General features: G+C 45.2%; 1 protein-coding gene across 3 annotated transcripts in view; it reads left to right on the forward strand.

Annotated features, from left to right (window-relative positions):
- The window catches only part of SHISAL1 (shisa like 1), a 95,044-nt gene that overhangs the window by 65,311 nt on the left and 5,288 nt on the right, over window positions 1-24,445 (forward strand). For 2 of the 3 annotated variants that reach the window (XM_069967915.1, XM_069967926.1), the window contains exons 3-4: window positions 6,632-6,845; window positions 20,146-20,431. In XM_069967915.1, the coding sequence (XP_069824016.1) occupies window positions 6,632-6,845; window positions 20,146-20,431 (500 nt within the window). Of the gene's footprint in view, window positions 1-6,631; window positions 6,846-20,145; window positions 20,432-24,445 lie in introns of those variants that run through there. The other variant, XM_069967920.1, reaches the window with a different exon arrangement.

Consider the following 24,445-nt stretch of genomic DNA (forward strand, 5'->3'; position numbering starts at 1 on the left):
ATTTCTGATGTTCGATCATCTCTAGTCTCTGGAAGCAACAGCTAACACACGAATGGGTTGAATACACCATTTTGTTGAACTAAGGTAGAAGATGGACAAGTGTAGATCAAGACAGAAGGTCAGAGCTGGCAAAAGTTCTTGCAGTATAGAGTCCAGGCACTAGGTCAGGACAGGCAGCACACTGAAGCATGCAGCCAAATGTGATTATGGTGCAAATTAGAATACAGGACCTTATTGCTTATAATTCTCAGGGCAGCAGCTTTGGGAACCAAGCAATATGGCACCACTGGCTAACAGCAGAGAAGATCCTTCTGGTAGAGCTGCAGTGGCTGATGCCAGGCAGATATGAAGAAAGAGCAGCGGTGCCTGAAGTATAGGTGTGGGGGAAAGAAAAGAAAGGAGGGGGAAGAGCAGTGGTGGTTGGAGAATAAAGGCTAGGCAGAAGAGGGTGAAAAACTGCTGCAGGTGGAGCACAGGTGCCAGGAAGTGGAGCTGCTGCAGGTGGAGCATAGGTGCCAGGAAAAAGGGCTCCTGCAGTTGGAGCATAGGTACAAGGAAGAAGAGCTGCTGCAGGTGGAGCATAGGTACCAGTAAGAAGAGCTGCTTTAGGTGAAGCATAGGTACAAGGAAGAAGAGCTGCTGCAGGTGGAGCATAGGTACAAGGAAGAAGAGCTGCTGCAGGTGGAGCATAAGTGCCAGGAAGAAGAGCTGCTTTAGGTGGAGCATAGGTGCCAGGAAGAAGAGCTGCTGCCGGTGGAGCAAAGGTGCCAGGAAGAAGAGCTGCTGCAGGTGGAGCAAAGGTGCCAAGCAGAAGAGCTGCTGCAGGTGGAGCATAGGTGCCAGGAAGAAGAGCTGCTGCCGGTGGAGCAAAGGTGCCAGGAAGAAGAGCTGCTGCAGGTGGAGCATAGGTGCCAGGAAGAAGAGCTGCTGCCGGTGGAGAGCATAGGTGCCAGGAAGAAGAGCTGCTGTAGGTGGAGCATAGGTGCCACGAAGAAGAGATGCTGTAGTTGGAACATAGGTGCCAGGAAGAAGAGCTGCTGTAGGTGGAGCATAGGTGCCAGGAAGAAGAGCTGCTGTAGGTGGAGCATAGGTGCCAGGAAGAAGAGCTGCTGTAGGTGGAGCATAGGTGCCAGGAAGAAGAGCTGCTGCAGGTGGAGCATAGGTGCCAGGAGTAAGAGCTGCTGCAGATGGAGGATAGGTGCCAGGAAGGAGAGCTGCTGCAGATGGAGGATAGGTGCCAGGAAGAAGAGACGCTGTAGTTGGAACATAGGTGCCAGGAAGAAGAGCTGCTGTAGGTGGAGCATATGTGCCAGGAAGAAGAGCTGCTGTAGGTGGAGCATAGGTGCCAGGAAGAAGAGCTGCTGTAGGTGGAGCATAGGTGCCAGGAAGAAGAGCTTCTGCAGATGGAGGATAGGTGCCAGGAAGAAGAGCTTCTGCAGATGGAGGATAGGTGCCAGGAAGAAGAGCTGCTGCAGATGGAGGATAGGTGCCAGGAAGAAGAGCTGCTGCAGATGGAGCTTAGGTGCCAAGCAGTAGAAAAAGAAGAGCAGTGGTGGATGAAGCATATATGTCAGAAAGAAAGGAGGAAGAGCAGCTGCAGAAAGAGCATAGGTACCAGGCAGAAGAGGACAAAGAGCAGCTGCAGGTGGAGCATAGGTTTCAGGAAGAAGAGCTGCTGCAGGTGAAGCATAGTTGTCAGGCAGCAGTAGAATGAATGGCAGCTGCAATAAGACAAGGTGTAAGAGCAGTGGATGCTGAAGAATAGAATCCAGACAGAAGATGAGAAAGTGCAGTTGTTGGTGAAGCATAGGTGCCAGGAAGAAGAGGAAGAAGAACATTGGTGGATGGAGCATAGATGCCAGACAGAAGAGGAGGAAGAGCTGCTGCAGGTGGACCATAGATGCCAGGCACTAGGGGAGGAAGAGCAGTGGTGGCTAAAACACATGTGCCAGCGAGAAGAGTGGAAACTAAAATGGGGCAGAAGAGGAGACAAAGCAGCAATGGCTGACGCATGGAAGCTGCACCATAGGGTTATGTAAGCCTAATGCTACCAAGGTGACGTGTTCTAAATTATTGGCCCAGAGTAAATGGGTTGGACTGACCCACCATGTTATCACCCGTCCACCCCTGTGGATGCCCATCCATGGGACGCAACGCAGCATAGCCCTAAAGGTCCAGCAAAAGGCAAACCACCAGCTATAGGATGATTCCCAAATAACTAGTTACAACCTATAGATAATAACAACAACAACAACAACAGATAATTTCCATGATCTGTACAGTAAGGCCTGATGTTCTGATCCTCTGTAGATTTTCCTCCCTCCATTAGATGGTAAGATAACTGTTTACCCACAATCCCCCGGGCTATGTACTTGAGATTCTAATGTCAAGTTTAATGGGTTTGAAAGCTTTCAATGTAAAGGTTAATCCTTTAAGGCAAAGAGGACCATTATCCACAAGAGGTACTTGAATAGGTTTACTTTAGAAAATGACATGGTATCATTATATTGTCATGGACGTTGCCGCTATGCGGAAAGGTTATATCATAGTCAACGTTAATGTGTACTTCACATTGGATTTGTACTAAGGAGTTGGGTACAGTCTGATATGATGAACGCATACTGGCAGCGGATGGGCTAATCCATCTTATATTTAAAGCCATACGGGTGAGCTTAAAGGGACACTCCGCAGTCACACCAAATGTGACTCTAAATTTTTTTGAATCTCTACATAGCATTGTAGTCATATGACACCTGAGCTGTACCTGTCATCTGACTATCCACATTATAGTACGGGGCGTAGCTGAAGGTATATAGTCCCTAGTGCAAAAGCTTGGCTTGCTTAGAGAAGAAGGAGTTTACAGACTAAAGTGACACTGTCACCCCCAATAATCATTTTTCAATCTTCACAGGTGTGTGTAACCCGCCTATATCTCTCTGCATACCTGTAACTATTTTTCAGTTTCATGAGGTGGCTTTGCCTGAAATTGTAATTTGGCCGAGTATCTTCTAGCGCCACTGGGCGGGGCTTGGTCCCTGAAGCGCCACATAGCCCCGCCCATTACAGCGCCATTGACCCCGCCCCCTTGGGCTCCGTTTTGAGGCCTCCTTGACGTGCGCGTCCACATCTATCGCTGTCTTCCGCGTGCGGGAGCGTCATGTGGCGCGCAGGCGCAGAAGGTGACCGCCGGGTCACCCACAGCCGGGCTGTGCGTGCAATCGCACAGCCCGCCGATTACACCGGCCGCACCGTCCCTTGTTGTGTGGGACTCTCCGGAGGCCTCGCTGCGGCTGTGAAACCCTCCTCACAGCCAGCAGCGAGGCACAGACATAGTGCGCAGGCGCAGACATAGTGCGCAGGCGCACTGCGGCGTCCGCCGCGCACTGCGCATGCGCCGAAAAGGACCGCCGCAAATGTCTGCGCCTCGCTGCTGGCTGTGAGGAGGGTTTCACAGCCGCAGCGAGGCCTCCGGAGAGTCCCACACAACAAGGGACGGTGCGGCCGGTGTAATTGGCGGGCTGTGCGATCGCACGCACAGCCCGGCTGTGGGTGACCCGGCGGTCACCTTCTGCGCCTGCGCGCCACATGACGCTCCCGCACGCGGAAGACGGCGGGAGATGTGGACGCGCACATCAAGGAGGCCTCAAAACGGAGCCCAAGGGGGCGGGGTCAATGGCGCTGTAATGGGCGGGGCTATGTGGCGCTTCAGGGACCAAGCCCCGCCCAGTGGCGCTAGAAGATACTCGGCCAAATTACAATTTCAGGCAAAGCCACCTCATGAAAAAGAAAAATAGTTACAGGTATGCAAAGAGATATAGGCGGGTTACACACACCTGTAAAGATTGAAAAATGATTATTGGGGGTGACAGTGTCACTTTAAGTTCTTATCCTGTTCTCATGTTTTATGACTTTACTCCTCTGACCTGTGACCTGTGTGACCCCTCTGCTCCCGTCAGTGCTGCTACAAAGAACTCCGAAAACTGCCGGGCACTGGAGCTCAAGTTTATCAGGCCAGACATAAGCAGTCAACGTAACTGGGTCCAGTTTATGGACCCAAACACAGTTACAGCAAATATGCCCTATAGAGACCTAACAATATCTGGAATGAGAAAAGAACCAACTCAGGGCTACTGGCCTAACTGGACAACAAGGTCTTCTGATTACAGATGAACTGTTGGGTTCAGCTACATGAATAGGACTACTGGCCTAACTGGACAACAAGGTCTACTGGTTACAGATGAACTGTTGGGTTCACCTACATGAAAAGGAATACTGGCCTAACTGGACAACAAGGTCTACTGGTTACAGATGAACTGTTGGGTTCACCTACATGAAAAGGACTACTGGCCTAACTGGACAACAAGGTCTACTGGTTACAGATGAACTGTTGGGTTCACCTACATGAAAAGGACTACTGGCCTAACTGGACAACAAGGTCTACTGGTTACAGATGAACTGTTGGGTTCATCTACATGAACAGGACTACTGGCCTAACTGGACAACAAGGTCTTCTGGTTTCAGATGAACTGTTGGGTTTATCGACATGAACAGGACTACTGGCCTAACTGGATGACAAGGTCTTCTGGTTCCAGATGAATTGTTGGGTTCATCTACATGAACAGGACTACTGGCCTAACTGGACAACAAGGTCTTCTGATTCCAGATGAACTGTTGTGTTCATCTACATGAACAAGACTACTGGCCTAACTGGACAACAAGGTCTTCTGATTCCAGATGAATTGTTGGGTTCACCTACATGAACAGGACTACTGGCCTAACTGGACAACAAGGTCTTCTGGTTCCAGATGAACTATTGGGTTCATCTACATGAACAGGACTACTGGCCTAACTGGACAACAAGGTCTTCTGGTTCCAAATGAACTGTTGGGTTTCATCTACATGGATAGGACGACTGGCCTAACTGGACAACAAGGTCTTCTGGTTCCATATGAACTGCTGGGTTTCATCTACATGAACAGGACTACTGGCCTAACTGGACAACAAGGCCTTCTAGTTCCAGATGAACTGTTGGGTTCACCTACATGAAAAGGACTACTGGCCTAACTGGACAACAAGGTCTTCTGGTTCCAGATGAACTGTTGGGTTCATCTACATGATGTTCCCACCAAACTTCACTTGATATTTCAGTTTTTTATGGTCTTCAACATGTGTATTTTATTAGACTTTCCTGTCTCCTTACAGTCAGTGGCTGGGATGTTACTGAAAGTTTCCTTGGATGTGACCGCATCAAACATCAGTGGATGTGGGAGCTGAAGATCAAGTTCAGACCAGATATCTAAGTTGGACCCAGGCCAATCGTCTAACACATGCTCACCGGCTGTTCACAGTCCAGAGCAACTTATGGGTCCTTTTTTTTATAATATTCTTTTAGATTCAAGCGAATTTATGGACGATATACAACTATTATGAAAATGGTTGCCCCTTTACATTCTACTATGTGCAAGAGAATTAAAGGAATTATACAACCTTCCCTTCTCAGCAGCTGAGGGCCAGAAGCATAAGTATTAGCAGAGTCAGTTGTTAAGTACCACACCAAAAAATTAAAAAAAAATAAAAATACTGCACTACCTATTTTATCCAGTAGCTGGAGCTATAAAGTATTGTACAGCACATGTCTGAATAAGAGTGCACCATGTGGCCTCGAGAGGTATTGCAGCAACATTTTGTATGTGTTTCTTTTACAGTCCCTAACAGCCTATAACAAATGAGCCTTCTACTATTTTAGGCTATGCTCACACTTAGTATTTCTGTCAGTCTTTTCTCAACCAAGAACAGAAGTGGAACTGACAGGGCAAAATTATAGTGGATTTACACAGCTTCTGTGTTTTCAAGCCACCCCTGGTTTTGGTTGAAAAAAAGACTGACAAAAATACTGTGTGAACATAACCTTCAGAGGGAATATGTCATCAGAAAATGACCTATTGATTAAAGCGAAACTTTCTGCTGGGGCAGAGCCCACCCGACCCACCGGGGGGGGGGGAGGGGGGGGGTCAAGCAGGCCGAGATGAAAGGTGCCCTTCAAATAAAGTTTTTATGTTAAATATACCTATATGAATTTATAGTGGTTTTTTTTTTTAATTTTCCATCTATATTTTAAACATAATCCTGGAATCTTGCAGTTTTCTATTTCACCACTAGGCACAAAACTAAGCTGAGAGTTTCTGTTCTATCTGTGATGATAAGGAGGAGACTGTCAGAAAGTGATCTGTACAGCATTATAGTAAAAGGTGACACTGGTATATAGATAGCTTTCTCCTCCCCTGTAGCATGGCCTTTGGACAGATCACAGAGGTCGCAGACCATGCTTAGAAACCTGTCTCATACAAAAAATATGTCCTGGAGATGTTCATTGTGTTCATGTCCATGGGGCTTGCCATAAAGCACATCCCTAAATAAGTCAGTTTATCACATCATTAAATCAGTAAAGGCTTAAAATTCTTCAGGCTCCATGACCTAATTCTCTAGACAGCACACCATGTGGTTGGGCATGGTATTACAAAAATATATAGAAAATTGATGGTAAATGTAAAAAGTTGGAGATAGTGGCAGGCAATGTAAATATGGCTGTATACTGCATTCTGATATCTTACCATACTGTTGTCTTCCACAGCTTCTTCCGCGCACTTCAGAGTTTGCGAGCCGTATACGGACCACAAAGGTCGATATCACTTTGGATTCCACTGTCCGCGCCTTTCAGACAACAAGTCGTACATCTTGTGTTGTCACCACAACAACACCGTCTTCAAGTACTGCTGTAATGAGACAGAATTCCAGAACGTCATGCAGATGAATCTTACGTTGGGTTCGGATGGCTATATGCATAAGTAAGTGAACCCCACATCAACCCTTTTGAAAAATTTTCAAATTGCTAATTTTGGTCAAATATTCGCATTACAGCCACAATAAACAACATGTTTTTAATATGACCTGCATAGGTTTTTCTGTAAGTTCATAAGATAGGATGTAGTGCATAAGGGTTGTCATATTCCCATATAAATACTTGGTAGAGGGTCCTTGGTACTTGGGTCATAAGTTTGGAAGAGGTCAAGAATAAAATTCTGCTGTTAGCTGGTGCATTATAATATCTACTCAAAACCTATTTTATTTGACAGCACTCCGTGTGGTTAGGTGCAGTACTGCAAGCAAAATTCAATATGTCTGTCCTCTATATGTAAAATTAATATTAATATTTTAAAGGGATTTACGGGATTTTTTTTTCTATTGTTAGCAGAATGAGACAATATTGTGGTGGTACAAATGTTGGTTTCAAAAGATTTTTAAAAACCTGCATGACTGTATTAGATTAACCCTTCAGTGTGGTGACAAGGTGGTTTTAGTTCTCCCACTGCTGCTGGAGCCCCTGAGTGTTCCCTCCATAGTGCACAACTATTTCTCATCTATTTCAGGGGTGGAATCTGAACTGGTCTGTTTGCCAGTAATACACACATAGTTATTTCCTCCTTTACTTCTCTTGCTGAATAAGAATTAAGCACTTACTCCTCTCTGCTATGCTATGACTTAAAAAAAAAAAGTGCCTGGAAATGATCTGGCTGATTTGTGATGGACTGATCATTTACAGAATACAATATATGACATGTGGGATAAGTAGAGGTTACTGATACACTAGGCTTGCTATGCACTATGTGGGCATAGATATGAGCAGGATCACAGCAAGGAAGGGGTTACTATTGTCAGCTAAAGTGTATGGTGGGACTATACTGAGGATATAATGGAGAATATAAAATACTATTTACACAAGGAACAGCTGCAGTTAGGTTGGGACTCTGAGAAACAGGACAAGTAAAGCCCCGACCCTGGCACCCGACCCGTTGTCCCTGCCTTTGGAAATAGTCTGCTCCCTAACAGGCCGGCCCCAACCTGAAGACTGATCACTATACAGGAATATGTGAAAACACAAAGACAGAAACAAGACAATACAAACACAATAATAGAAAAGTCCACTAGCCGAGTCAAAACCACCGTACCAAGTCAGGAGGCAAAGGGGATAGTCAGAAAGCCAAGCAAAAAGATCAGGAATACCACAGTCAGAAATACAACGCTAGCTTAGTCACACTCTAATGTGGCTCTATCACAGGCAAAGAGGCATGATGGGGGTAGTAGTCTTATGGAGGCTGGAGTACTAAACTCAGGGCGTGATTGGGGCAGAGACTGCAGCCCCCAAGTCCCTCACAGAGCTGACTGGTGGTGCCGGCCGCCAATCAGCATAACACAATGAAAATACCTGGGACATTGGGCCAGGAGAGGGTGAAGCCCTGGTTGCCGCAAGAAACCATGGATGCCATAGGTGCGCCCCCAACAACTGGCCGGGCCGGTCGTCAGGGATGCCGTCGGTGCTCCCTAACAACCAGCCTGACCGGTTGTCAGAAACTCCATCTGGCCACACACTCCAGCAGTGCCAGGAACTAAGCGTGTCAGCCAGCTCCTGACAGCTGCCTTGCATTTTATGGGTGATCTCGGATGAGAAGGAAGCATTGATTTACCTTATAGGAACAGTGTGGATCATCTTTAACATGCAGACTGGCTAAGCTTTCTCCTTCAAATAGCACATGCTAAGCCCCACCCCCACTTCCTGTTTTCTTTTGTCCTGATCTAGCTGTTACTAGAGACAGATTTCTCCTGACAACTGTCAGTGGGCAACAAAGAAGGCCACGACTTTAGGGCTGGTTTTCTTGGGTAAAGAGTCATTTTTTATAAATGTAGTGACTTACAAATATGTTAGGAATCACATTGGCTATCATGCGGATTGAAGTGGCTTGAAACTGAAGTGACAATTTAACCCATTAAATGCTGCAGTATAAGACATAGTGGTATAATGTAGTGTAGGTACTACAGTAAAGGCACCACACGAGCGTCGCAGCCCCTTCATTCTGATGGTTCTGGGGAAGAAATCAGTGGGTTGCTGGATTATGAAATATTCAGGATTATCAGTCATAGAAAATTGGATACAGTAGATTTCCTCCACCTCCGCTTCCTAAAAGAAGGTTTTTCCTCCGCTCTAAGGTTCTAGAAGTACAATGAAAACTGTATGAAGCAAAAAAAAAGTAAGATGAAAAGGTTACGGATCAAACGCTTCCTTTCGTCCATTGTTCTGCATGACAATCCCGCTGACAGACAGTTACTCTGCCGCGACTATACGGACGCTTCTTCATATGCAGATGAACTGGAATCATACCGCCTGAACGTGCACAGACTGATTTCCATTTCAATTCCAGAATCCAATTAATACCATTTATAAATAAATCTATAATCCATCCATTAGGCCATCACCATGGCAACCATGTGGAGCCTAAATAACAAGGCGGAATCACAAGACGAGGGCCCTGGCTCGCTGTTTGCTGTGATTCCACTTTTATCTCCCCGCCTGCAGGAAGTAACCCTTTACTGCTCGGATCCCGGCTTATATCTCCACACAATATAGCTGAATACTAGAATTTTTAATAAGAAATTTCCAGTGGGAAGTTATAAAAGTTTATTTTTTTTAATACTGGTTGGGGTTCCCAATGGGGACCTATTACCTAAACATGGTGGACGCTGGGTTGTCACATCAATTTGGCCATTTATGACACGGTTGTTTTGGCATCCTGTATACCATTAGCAACCCCATTCATTTTGATGGCCCAAACTAGTGGCTGAATGACCCCTAGATAGGGGCTACTTACTACATGTCATCATTAACAAACCTGTAGACAACATCCCAAAGCAAATGAGCAGATTTGTATTGTAGCATTGTCCGCACCCCTATTTATATATAAATAAATCTAGACCTCATATCCTTTAAAAGAAAATCTAGACCCCAGCCCAGACTCCCCTACACTAATACAGACAACTACACAACAACTACGGCTGTTGTTATGAAATACGGCCGTGTTTTTTACGTAGTGTGAACTCTGCCTCAACAAACAAAGAAGCCCTAAACATAGACTCAGACCGCACCTCCTATACAAATACAGACCACTGGCCAAATCCCCAATCAAGCTTAAGGCTTGTAGATCTCCCCTTTTAGTTCCAGAGTTTTCACTTTCCCTACAGCACTACCACTGGAGAAAAGATGAATTACACATGGATGGATGTTTCGGTCCTCCAGAGAGGAAATCAGGTTTTCTTAATGATGGTTTTTCTGAACCCCATTGAGACAACTATTTTTCCATGATATGTTTAGAACATAGACCCCCTCCTCAATCTAAAAATAATGTAAGTAGATGGGAAAGGAATTATAGCAATACACGTAGTGAAGATAAGTAAGTCCCCCCTCCCCGCCTTATGTCTCTCTCGTTGTAAAGTGATGGAGCTTCTGTTCCGTCCTATCAGCTGAGAAAGCCTCTTGTATGACAGACAGATGTTATTTACAAGGAGCAGATGGGGAAGCCACAGGCTGGGAGATTAATAAATTGCTGAAGATTGTATTCATTGAGAATGGCTGTTTGTTTTAGCTTTAGATGTAATTGGCGGTTCTCATATTAAATGTGACCGTGACCAACAAAATAAATGACTCCGTCAGGATCCCAGTGTTAGATGCAAGACTACAATATTAGAGTGATTATTAGCACAACTTGCGGCAATGTTATAGGAAATTAGTTTGTAGTTGGATAACCAAAACGGCTAAATGCTACAAGGGTGGTGGAGTGTAATAAAAAGAGCAGGTCCGTCTCCGGAGCTAAGAGATCTACATTACACGTTCATGTCTATGTGCGGGAAAGGGAGATTACAACTCGTAGGCCTTATTCACATGTCCCGTAAAATTGTCTGTGGTCACAGATCCACGACCACGAACAATTTTAGGGCTCATTAATCCTCTATGTGCATTCATACTATCTGTGCCGTGAACCTTGCCATGAAAAAATGGGACAGGTCATAGTGCAGATCGCAGCATGGATGCCTCTCCCCACTCCAGTCACCCGCTCCCATCTTCTCCGCTCCTGTCACCGCTCCTGTCTCTCCCGCTCCCATCTGCTCCGCTCCTGTCATCGCTCCTGTCTCTCCTGTTCCCATCTCCCCCGCTCCTGTCACCACTCCTGTCTCTCCCCGCTCCTGTCACCACTCCCGTCTTCCCCGCTCCCATCTCTCCTGCTCCCATCTCCCCCGCTCCTGTCACCGCTCTTGTCTCTCCCCGCTCCTGTCACCGCTCCCGTTTCTCCCGCTCCCATCTCCCCCACTCCTGTCACCGCTCCTGTCTCTCCCCGCTCCCATCTCTCCTGTTCCCATCTCCCCCGCTCCTGTCACCACTCCTGTCTCTCCCCCGCTCCTGTCACCACTCCCGTCTTCCCCGCTCCCATCTCCCCCGCTCCTGTCACCACTCCTGTCTCCCACTCCCATCTCCCCCGCTCCTGTCACTGCTCCTGTCTCTCCCCGCTCCCATCTCTCCTGTTCCCATCTCCCCCGCTCCTGTCACCACTCCTGTCTCTCCCCGCTCCTGTCACCACTCCCGTCTTCCCCGCTCCCATCTCCCCCACTCCTGTCACCACTCCTGTCTCCCACTCCCATCTCCCTCGCTCCTGTCACTGCTCCTGTCTCTCCCCGCTCCCATCTCTCCTGTTCCCATCTCCCCCGCTCCTGTCACCACTCCTGTCTCTCCCCGCTCCTGTCACCACTCCCGTCTTCCCCGCTCCCATCTCCCCCGCTCCTGTCACCACTCCTGTCTCCCACTCCCATCTCCCCCGCTCCTGTCACTGCTCCTGTCTCTCTCGCTGGCAAGTCAGTAAGAGGGTGGGAGACTACAAAAAATAAAAACAAAAAAAAATTGTTTTCTTCCCCCTGCTCCCTGGTGCTGCCCCCTGCAAGGTGCTGCCCTAGGCACCAGACCACACGTGCCTAGTGGTAAATACGGCCCTGTCTCTATGTGGAGGGGTAGGCCGCAGCCAGACTGCTCTGATGGTGGTTTATTTCTTTGACAAAGTGGGTCAGGCAGTGAAATTCCACCACACCCAACTAGAAATGAGTGCAACTCAGGCATGAGTACGATCGTTCAGGACTTAAATACCAGTGGCTGAAAGAATTGGAGGCAACCCGTAAGAGTCCTAGAAAACATGGATACAGCCTATGGTCTATGACTGTATCCATGTTTTCCTGCACTCCATAGGGCTCCATCCAACTTATTTGGGTACCGGTATTCAAATGCCGAACAATGGGACTAGACCATTCTTGTGTTGGGTTCATCTGTTCACCCAACCCTTATCTCCACTGACATCATCCACGGACATCTCCGTAGATCCCAATGCACTATAGTTCAAACATACCAAAGTGTATGGGAACCTCTATAGGTTGTTATTGATATATGGGAAATCAGATCATGGAGGGCTGGTGTTGATATTAAGAAGCCATAGGAGGACATTTATCATCCCAAAAGGTTGTATTTTTCGGCGGAAAATGGCCAGATGTGAATAAATTTATTCGCAAATGACCGTTTTGCAAATAAATATTTGCACCTGGCCATTTTCCGCCTGCTGCGAAAGGGGGCAGGGAGGGGGGTGGAATGGGAGGCACGGACTCTGGGTCCGCAGTGCGCCTCTACATCAAGCAGCGTACTGTTGGCGCTGCGGGGACATTTTTAAGCCCGGCGCAGAAAACGCCGGACTTAATAAATGTCCCCCATAGTGTTGAACAGTTTGCCATCTACTTCTAATCCAGATACTTGAACTTAACACTTTGAACCCACCACCTTCGGTAGGTTTGACTGTATGGCGGTCTCCTGGCTCTCCACCAACAGAATGTAAAGAGTAAGTCGTGATGAATTTTCTGTGGCTAATCCTATTGTTCTTGGGGGGGGAATAGATTGCACCGGCCTACCCATTCCTTCTCTACAGAAGAAACATGAACATTCAGCCATACTGTACAATTATTCACCAAGAAGAAAGGAGCTGTGGGCACTCACCGTTCAGTAGACCAACTTTATTCACGTAAACTGCATACAAAGTTCATTGTGGCAGGTAAAATACGGAGAGACGCCAACCCCCCATGCTATGACAGCTGTTTCACGCGACCCTTCAGATGATGAAGCGCGGAAGGGTCGCGTGAAACAGCTGTCATAGCAGGGGGGGTTGGTGTCTCTCCGTATTTTACCTGCCACGATGAACTTTGTATGCAGTTTACGTGAATAAAGTTGGTCTCCTGAACGGTGAGTGCCCACAGCTCCTTTCTTCTTGGTGGATGATTTGTATATATCTGAAGTATCTTTGGCTGTGAAGTAGTACCCCGTATATAGACCCCATATATCTCCCATACGAGAAGCACACCATTGAGACCCGGCCATACATCAGGTAGTGCCGATTGCTTTATCTCTTTTTTTGCAGCTGTACAATTATTCCCCACCACTGCAAGTCTACAGCGCTAACCACTGAGCCACCATGCTGCCCAGCAGAGTAACAGTATAATGATCCTTTCATTAGGAAGATAAGGAAAGATCAGAGCTGGTGACAACCTTGAGCTACAAAGACATAATTGACAAAGAAATTGTTGCCCTCGACTAAATGAAGTTAATTCCTCCACTTGAAGCACCATTGATCCGGTTGAACCAAGGGCTACATATCATAGAAACAACCTGTGTTTGTGGAATAGTGACCCTGGAGAGGAAGACTTATTCATATTGGTCTTGTCACCATGGTAATGGATGATAAGAACAAGGAGGTGTTCTCCACTGATGCTGCAGTATAGCAGATAACGTGTAAAATATATGTAAAGGAGTCCTACCAACACTGCATTGTAGGTTTCTCTCGTTATCTTGAGAACGGGTCCCAAGTCTCTCATCATAATGGAGTGGTGGAAAGGGTAATGTTGTAATGATGGAAAACCTCCTTTAAGTACCAGGACTCTATGTTCTGCATGTTTAGGAGTTTGATGGAGTCAAAGGGCTTCATTTTTATCTTCGACTTCTAACCCACAGTCTTTGCCATTGTGTTGGACTCTTATGTTCATTTGGATGTATTACGAGAAGACCAAGATTAGAGATGAGCGAACCGGGTTTGGGTTCGAGTCGATCCGAACCCGAACGTTCAGTGGCTGCTGAACTTGGATAAAGCTCTATGGTTGTCTGGAAAACATGGATACAGCCAATGACTATATCCATGATTTCCACATGGCCTTAGGGCTTTATCCAACTTCAGCAGCCACCGCTAATCAAATGCCGAAAGTTTGGGTTTGGATCGACTCGAGCATGCTCCAGGTTCGCTCATCTCTAACCAAGATCATGGGAAAACAGTAAAAGAGTGACAGGCAACAAGATGGTTGAAATGGTCAAATCTTGAGCATGTCACTGAGAAACTTTGGAAGAAGCGTCTGAAGAATTCATTGCAAAACCTTGATTATTCCCACCATGAGCTAACCAAACCTTGCCTCGAATTGGGGTCAGATTTAGGAATTACCATGACTTGTGTTGATACTTTGGAATTGGTCTAGATGGAGGTCAAACACATTCAAAAACTTCTTGGACATTTTTGACCATAAATTTGTTTTCCATTGGGACCAAAAAGTAGAATAAGGTATAGGGGCCCTTGTTTTCCTACAGTTCTACAACCAAAGTCCTTCCATAACTGGAAGAAAGAACTGGAAGATAACAAGGGCCCCATACCAAGAACCATCATTAATATGAGGGCCCGGATATTTGGTCACTCTACTTTTTAACAATAAGTATTTCCACATTGGACTCAAGTTACTCTAATAGTTAACTTTACATACAGGAGTGAGTTACAGGCGAAAGTCGAGACGGTACAGACGCTTGTGTTCCTATATTCAACTGTATGGAGTAAAGAGAGTATTATATAGATGTCTCTGGAGGGTACGTGAGAAATTTGATCATCCCATGGCCACTCTCCCATATTGCTAAGTATATTGGAAAACTGTTATGAACGTGGGCCCCTTTGGTAAACCTTTCTCATATCTTCTTGGCCAACGCCTCATTTCCCTTTCCCACTTTTGATGGGGATACTTTATGATGTCTGGTATTTATTACCATTGCGAATAAATCACTTTCCTCTGTGTTTCGGAGATGAATTTGTGTGCAGCATTGTATTCCTTCTCGCTACCGCCATAAATCTTAATATATGAGGATACACGATCGCCTCAAGTCATTTTTACATTTTATAAGGCAGTTGGCTGGGAATTTCAACACCTCATTATATCATTACCGAATGCTTTTTCTTCTTTATGCTCAGTGCTTACGCGGGCCAGAAATGAAATATCTAAAAGGTTTCTGAAAATGCCAGCATATGGTATCACTCTGTGTATGGGTATTATGAATGCCTGGACTCTCTTATCCTGCTGTGCCAATCTGATTTTTCCAATAAGGGCTCACCTAAAGAGGTGTGGGACTTCCCATGCTATGGGAGGCACCGCCCATACAGAGTGTGTTATCACCCATGCAGAAGCAGGCACCGCCCATACAGAGAGTGGCATCACCCATGCTGAGGGAGGCACCGCCCATGCAGAGTGTGGCACCACCTATGCTAAAGAATGCACTGTCCATGCAGAGAGTGGCACCACCCATGCTGAGCGAGAGACACCGCCCATGCAGAGAGTGGCACCACCCATGCTGAGCGAGAGACACCGCCCATGCAGAGAGTGGCACCACCCATGCTAAGGGAGGCACCGCCCATGCAGAGAGTGGTATCATCTATGCTAAGGGAGGCACCGCCTATGCAGAGAGTGGTATCATCTATGCCGTCAGAAGTACCACCCATGCAAAGAGTGGCACCACCCATGCTAAGGGAGACACTGCACATGCAGAGAGCGGCACCACCCATGCTAATAGAGGCACCACCCATGCTGAAGGACACACTGTCCATCCAGAAAGGAGACCTTAGATATGCTGGCACCTGTGGCCTATAACACCATAAAACTTAAATGGTTTTACATTTATGGCCTCCTGAGTCTCTACCCACTCGGGATAATGGATTTTTGAGAAGGGTAGGGCAAGATTGTTTTTTACCACCCGACCTCTTTGTTTTTGGAGACCTTTCACACCCAATCCCAGCTTACTCCTCCCCATAGCAAACACATGAACATTCGGACTAACACTCCATTCTATTATGTTTTCTTTATTGGTGGGCATGATGAACAATGGTACTAGGGCATGTTGGGCCCTGTTGGACTTTCCCTAGAGCATGATATTACATCTGTGGAAAACCAGCAGTGCACCCACAGGGTATGATTTCATTGCAGTTATGCCAATTGAAAACCTTTCCGCTTCAGCGGAAAATGGCACTCAACAGTCTAGGTGACCTTCTCTCTTGTGTTCAAGGTCCGTTTACATATTTTGCCCATGCAAGGCGCTGTTTATGATGATGTGGGGTGGTCAGGGGTATCCTTGTCTTTGGCATTTGGTTCACTGTGGTATGTTGTTATTGTGATACAAGACACAACACCTAATGCCAGCTTCTTGGATCAGCCACATTTGGCCTACTGCTGTGAGATCTTCTGTTGGAAGTCTGGCCATGGGCCATCCAGTCTTGGTACACTTATGATACTATAGTCCAAGAACAGTAAAGAAAAAAGTGGGACTATTTCAGAAATACTGGCACCACACCTTAATGCCCCAACAATCTGCCTCCAGTCAATGACACCACATTTCTCCATGGCTGGCAAAGGAGAGGTCAACACATTATCTGAGAGCCACACAATGTGCTAATGGTCACATGTGCATCGATTGTTCTTTGTATTATACACAATACAACAAATGGAGGTGCCTAGTGATAGTACTACAAGGGGCACCATCCAATGTAAGACTAGGGATGAGCGAACCGGCCGAGGTTCGGGCTCATATGAACCTGAACTATCGGCTTCTGATTCCCGCTGTCTGCCCGCTCCGTGGAGAGGATGGATACAGCCTGAGGACTGCCTAGAAAACTGGGATACAGCCTATGGCTATGGCTGTATCCCAGTTTTCCAGGCTGTCCTCAAGGTTGTATCCACCCTCTCCACGGAGCGGGCAGACAGTGGGAATCAGAAGCCGATAGTTCAGATTCATACGAACCCTAACTTCTGCCGGTTCGCTCATCCCTATGTAAGACCAGCAATGTTTCATTTTGGAAACCTTTCTAAATTTTCATTGCCAATTGGATCTCCATCAACTTGAAGCTCCTAAGTCCTACACCTGTAACCGGTAGACTTGAGCGCAACTCAAGCATGCTCGAGTTTGATCGTTTTGCATTGGAATACTGGTGGCTGAAGAAGTTGGATGTAGTCCTAGGGAGTCCAGGAAAACATGCATATAGCCAAAGGCCATAGGCTGTATCCATGTTTCCAGGACACCCTAAGGCAGCAACCAACTTCTTCAACCACTGATAGTCAATTGCCAAATGATTGGACTCAAGCTTGCTCTCATCTGTAGCAACAGTCAACCCATGAACCTTGTGCCATTGAGGACTGTCTGACAATCCCTGTTGGACCTCAATGCCAAAGAAGTTGACACATGAAGACAAACCTTCTTGAAAGACTAGCCGAACATGTAAGAGATGGATGCTTCTGGTTCCTCTCTTGTTCATAGAGAAGGTCTCAAGTACATCCACATTTTATAGTCACAGGCAATAATGCATTGTATACGGAATTCAGTAAAGTATTTTCTATAGCTTTTCAACCCTCAAACAATCATGGCCTCATCCCTAACATAACATATCTCCCTAATAGGTGGGATCAGAGGTGACATTCCTCATGGTCAGAGACTTACGCACCATTGTACACTACCATGAAATTATTTTCTCAGGGGTCTTCTAAATATGTCTCCTTCTTTGTGAAATAGGCAATGCCAGAGCCGTAATCATCGGTAATGACCCCTTTAGAGTTTATGTCAGTCACGTCTATTAAGAAGGAATAAATTCTGCCTTGTGAAGTTACGATGCATTATTATTCCCTTCCGCATCGATGAACCTAGGATTTAAAGCCACAGACCTAATACAGCCACTAGTACATTGCTGTAGGCTTTTAAGGGGTTTACCAATGAGAGAATCTTTTAAAATGGGGTGATATTGGTTGAAGTCTGGGGGCTGAGGACTAATGTATAAAAAAAAGAGGTCCCGAAACTGATTTTAACACCCAGATCGACATTGAAATCTATGGGACTCATATATACGCATCCCTCAATCTCCATAACAATAGTGGGACCTAGAGGGATGAAGAGAATTCGGCAATAATGATAATAGCCATCCAATCTAGAGACATAAAATTAAGGCAGATAAAAAAAATTCATGAAGAATAATAGACAACACATTTTGAGGAAGATGCTTTCTTCTTCATCAGGTCCATCAAATAGTGGGGTCTGCTTCTATGGGTCATGGTTTGGGCCATCTCCTTGATAGAAGATTCTTGTAAGTTCTACTGCATAAATACCAAGTATGCTATTTCCCTACAGCACCCCCACAGGTTAAAAAGAGTATTACAAATTAAACTTAAAATCAATTAACTTTTCTTTAATCTATAGGATGTGTATGGGGTCATATATGCCTATCCCTCAATCTCCATAACAATAGTGGGGCCTAGAGGGATGAAGAGAATTTAGCAATAATGATAATAGCCATCCAATCTACAGACATAAACTTGAGGCAGATAAAAAAAACAATGAAGAATAATAGACAACACATTTCGAGGAAGATATCTTTCTCTTCTTCAGGTCCATCATATAGTGGGGCTTACTTCTATGCTAGGGTCATGGTTTGGGCCATCTCCTTGATAGAAGAGTCCTGTAAGATGGTGTACTACTGCTTAAATACCCAGTGATCAGATCTGATAACCAAGTATGCCATTTCCCTACAGCACCCCCACAGGTTAAAAATAGTATTACAAATTAAAATGAAAATCAATCAAGTTTGCCTTCTTTTATACTCTGTTCACATTCCATGAAGAATGAAAGAAAAATAGAATGAATCCGGCGGACACCTGTGGAGTCCAATAGACTTTAAGGGGTCCATCAGGTTTCCAGCTGGTGTCTGTAATTTTACTGTTTTTGAATTAGGGAAAAAATAGTGTTTACCATGAACTAAGCCATATACACAGATGTGAACTTAGATTTATACCTGGGATCTGTTGACAAACAGGACCTGAAGAGCTTCCCTTGTATTGCAGCAGATGTAATTTACTGCATTATATGTACATTCCCATCTATTAAAGGAATGGCATATTGCTTGGATACGCCATCACTTTATGATCAGTGGGAGTCTGACCTCCGTGATTCCTGTGAGAACGAAAGGTTTTCACTTCTGATGTAGTGCTGTATATACTTCTGTATTTTCCCCTGCTTAATGGCCCCCTGTGGAGTCACAGCTCAGTGACTATAAAAGCCTCTGTGCAGAAGGGGGCGCTATGGTAAACTGATATCCCTGATCATTTCTGGGGATCCAAAGGGCGTCCTGCTGCTGAAATACTTTATGATTAGCTGTAATCTTGTTTTTCAAACCCTAGCAGTAAGTAGGCTTATTCCCTGCAGCACCTCCGCAGGTCAAATGGAGAATTACGTCTTTATGTCTTTGAAATCAATGGGCCATCTATATACTGTTACACCTAACATAGTTCACCACAGCAGAGTAAATCCTTATAGTCGCAGAATCAGTGTGTAGTATTAAAGCAGATAATATCTATACTACACTAGAAAACACTGCAGCCTGAGACCTAACTGGAAGAATTCTGAATACAGCTTTGAGCATAGCCGAAAATGATCAAACAACGTCCCTCAATGTGAAAGTCATTGTGATTCCTAACATATTTGTAAATCACATCAATGATCAAACATGACTCTTTACCCTGGAAAAACAGCTGTAAAGATTTATCCACTAGGTGTCTCATTTCCCTACAATCTGCTGTCCACTGCTTGTTGTTAAAGGAATTTTGTCTCTAGTAACAGCTAGATCAGGACAGAACACAGGATGGGAGGTAGGGGGATGTGCAGGAGCGAATGTGAGAGTCTGAGAAAGAGTATATACCTACAAGCTTAACCAGTCTGCCTACTCCATAGAATCCACTATCCGTCTGAAAGGTAAATCAAGGCTTTCCTCTCATCTCTCACCACTTATAATAGTCATGTACCATGGAGTAACAGCAACAGCATCACTATGTCACTACTCATTAATTGAAAGTTGAAAAGTATTTGCAGAGTCCTAATGTATTTTCCTTTTTATTTTTTTGCAGTAACTACAGCGCTCTGGTTGGCGTCTGGGTCTACGGATTCTTCGTGGTCATCCTGCTAATTCTAGATCTGATATATTATTCAGCAATGAACTATGATATTTGTAAAATGTACCTGGCAAGGTGGGGGATCCAAGCGAAATGGATGAGACAAGGACAGAGGCAATGGGATAAAGCAGCAGCGGAGCCTTCCCAAGTACAGACTCAGATGTCACACGCCGTACACACTTTAAAAGGGGATACTGTTAGTCCAACACTGATGTCCTATCAGACTTCAACTGCCTGGTAAGACTATGGATATACTGTCTCTTTCTATTGCCAAATATTTTAAGTTTTGGTTAAAGAATAGAAAAACAGCGCCACACCTGTCTACAGGTTGTGTGTGGTAGTGCGACTTGGCCCCATTCACTTCAGTGGATTCCTGCTGCAATATTGGACACAAACTATGGACAGTTGTGGCGCTGTTTCTGGAATAAGAAGGGGAACTATTAGCCAGGTACACGAATATAATGCAATGACCCTAGTGCACAGGACGTCTCTTACCTCCCTCTTTCGCGCCGTTCCGGTGCAGTAAGTCGTGTCTAGTGAGACCATTAGGAGTATCGGGCACCCATTAGGAGCACTGCCCATCCCCATAGCGCCGATTTTGACCGCCCCCAGCCTGGCCGCTCCTTTCATTATCATTAGAAAGGGGCGGGCCGGATTGGCTTATGGGGATGGGCAGTGCTCCTAATGGGTGCCCCGTTGCGACTAATTAGAGATGATTGAACATCGGGAAATCTTAGGTTCGATCAAACTCGAACCTTCTAATAGGCTGTATCCCTTTTTTTGAGGCGGTACTCCGGCAGTCTCAACCTTCCCCAAGGAACGGGAAGGCACCGGGAATTAAATGCTGCAGGTTCGAGAAGGTTAGAGTTCGATCGAACCTAAGATTTCCCGATGTTCGATCATCTCTACTCCTAATGACCTCACCGGACTGTTGAACACACGACTCACTACACCAAAACGGCGCCGAGGAGGAAGGTAATAGACATACCTTCCTCCTCTTCTCCTGTGCAACAGGGACATATCACTATCTATTATCTAACCTGCTGATAGTTCCCCTTTAACCTTGATTTGGACTCTCCAGGCCATAGTTGTCAACATAATCTTGGGACATTGCAGCCCCGCCCCTGAGGATCACCTGGGACTTCCCCCAAAGTACAAGGGAACACACAAATCACTCCTAAGCTACACTCCCTGTCATCTATGTGGTTGTACTGATGGAACTTGCAAAAGAACACTGCAGAGACACCATCACATGTCTCGACGTCAGTGAACTAGCCAGACCTTCCCTCCGGGAAGGAACAACCAAGCCTAAGCGTTCTCCAGTCAAGGAAACCACCTCAGCAAGGTATCCATCCACAGACAGCTGTTTCGGGGTTTTTGCCCCTCATCAGTGTGGAGTAGGTTTCTGGCTACTTTCCCAGGGGGCAATGTTCTAGAATACACTGACGTTGAGACACGTGATGGTGTCTCTGCGGTGTTTTGGTTGATCTCCCTGAGGTCAACCAGCGTCCTTTTGCTTGTACTGATGGAACTGTCATGTAGTCAGGAACATAGTCAGGCTAAAAGTCAAAACCAGTAGAACAACATATACCAAAAAGTGAGACAAAAGCAAAATACAGAAATGAACCTGAGATCAAGGAGAAGATCAGAGTCACCGTAGCAATCAGGGACATGAAAGGGTCAAGTTACATGCAAGACAGTAAGGCAGGAGTTCCCCTTTAAAAAGAAGAGCAACGGTTACCAAGTTTATTGGACTAAGTTAGGTTGTCCAGCTGGAGACAAGGCAGCCAGCAGGGACCCTCACTAATTGGTGAAATTACAGTAAACATGATTTGGATGGAGTTACCCTTTAAGTAGCAGATTTATTTTTCTCCCTCTTAACTAGTGTTGACATCCCATGAACTCATCATACGACTGTTCGGCACATATGTACCCAATGCTTATGAATTGCAAATTGAATCAATTCAGAAAGCTCAAGGGCGCTAATGGCGGCTCCCAATGGATGTTTATGTCATACAATTTTCACTCTGCTCAGCTGTGTCGAGAAATAACCAAGCGTCCGTCACCGGGACGATACGTGACAGGAAAGAAAGAACATTATGAATGTTCCTATGAACACTTACTCGCCCGTGTCAAAAAGCCTTTCGTCTACTACACCCCTCACCCACCTTTCCTGGTATAACATAAAGACAGTAGAAAGTAGTAAAGAAAATAATCCCTGCATGGTCAGACTACACACAGAAGTTTGTTTGTAGTCTGTAACCATGGTAACACATAGGAAATTTTTAATCTATGCTATTTACAGTAGTCACTTCACTATTGTATCAGAGGAATAAAAAAAATTTAGTTGAAAAGTGTCCATACTTGTAAAGGATTTGCAAATGGAAAAAACCTTTGAGGCTTAACCGGAGTTGCGTCCAGAAACTTGATGGGAAATTTCAAATACAATTTCGGACCTGAGAGATAAGTAATGATGAAGAAAAAATGATTTTTATACTTTTATGAGTACCATAACCCGAGAGCTCTGTCCACTTCAAGCTGGGAGATTTGTCGCTGACACAGATAGGCTTACGTGGCACCGTAGGTCGGCATTATAATTAGAACACATGTTGGTAGCGGCATTGGCATAGAGTAAAACTTTGTACGGAGCATGGTAATGGCAGAGACTTAAAGTGTCACTGTCATACTTTTTTTGGGGGGGGCAGAAATCAATAGTCCAGGCGATTTTAAGAAGCTTTGTAATTGGGTTTATTAGGCAAATATGCCATTATCTGCATTCAAAAAGACTTTCCCCAGGTCCCCCCTCCCTCCTCTCTCTCATTCACTGCTCAAAATCAGGAAATCTAAACTCTTTCACATCAGTCGAGCCCTGTGTTACCTATGGAGAGGGGAGGGGGGAGGTGGGAGATTACTCGGCAGCAGAGAGCAGAAAACAAAGGATTACACAGCGGGAGCTATGTGAAAGCAGATATTCTGAGGTCAGAGAGGTCAGTGCTGACCTCAGAGGGGATAGCCTGGTGATGTAGCTGTAAATTAACTCTTTGTTGTCCTGTTTTGGTGCCTCATCTCCCTCCACTCCTCCCCTCTCCATAGAGAACAATAAAGACAGGGGGGAGAGCTTCAAACTGCTTTTCATGATAAAAATGCAAAGTTTCTTAAAATCACCTGTACTATTGATTTCTGCAACAACAAAAAAATTAAGGAAAAGGAAAACGTAAGGCAAACATCATCTTACTAGCTAAGATGAAACTAGAAGTCCCAGCATACTTTGTTGGGGACGTAATGTTAGACAAACCATATGTAGCATTCTATTCATCCTATCACCAGGACCAACCATAGGTGTACTTCTTAAATCAGATGGCGTGTATGTATATATATATATATATATATATATATATATATATATATATACATACTGTGTATGTAAATGAGTTCAAATAACAACAAGTAACCTACATCCCCGTACTGTTCCTCTCCCCCATAGATATAATTACTTTCTGGTTTTCACTATGAATTGTAATCCTACACACACCTTCCCCTCGCTTTAAGACTCGGTGGAGACCGACTGCCAGTACTTCCTGGAGATTGCAGTTCCACCTCCAAAATGGGACCCTGAGCCTTTACTAAGAAACGGAGAATGTTGCCAAACCTGAACGCTTGCCGCTTGACTCCCGGCAGTTGGAGAACTTGGACGTTGTTTTAGGGAGTCCTGGAAAACATGGATACAGCTTATTTGACAACTTTTCAAGATGGCGGGAGTCAAATGCCAAGCGTTGTGGTTCAGAGAACATTGCTGAGCCCAAAGTCCACCAAACACTAGAGAAAAGTTTTACACGTTCACCGTACACCATATGGGGGAGATCAGACCTAAGGCTATCCCTTACGACCATCTTCATCAACGTCTCTGCACCTCTAGTGTGCTAAATCAATGGCTGCTTCCAAAATATCATGGTGCATTGACAATGGTCACAAGAAGGGTTAAAGTTGAAATTTACAGTCACACCCTCGAAGACATGTCACCAATGTGCCTAAAATAATGTTGGCGTCTACAGTTTTCACTCACACATCAGTCTTACTAGGAACCATCGCCTCATTTCCCAACGCATTTCCCAGATTCTACACAATTTTGATTCATGTGTCAATCTCTTATATTCGGTTAATTGCTAAATGAGTCTTCTTTATAAATCACACAGAAGATTTGTATCTGGCTTCTTCTTAAGGATGTCAGCCATCAATCATAGACTTTTATATGATA

This window comes from Dendropsophus ebraccatus, chromosome 1, assembly GCF_027789765.1.
Source record: "Dendropsophus ebraccatus isolate aDenEbr1 chromosome 1, aDenEbr1.pat, whole genome shotgun sequence".
NCBI classification, from domain to species: domain Eukaryota; kingdom Metazoa; phylum Chordata; class Amphibia; order Anura; family Hylidae; genus Dendropsophus; species Dendropsophus ebraccatus.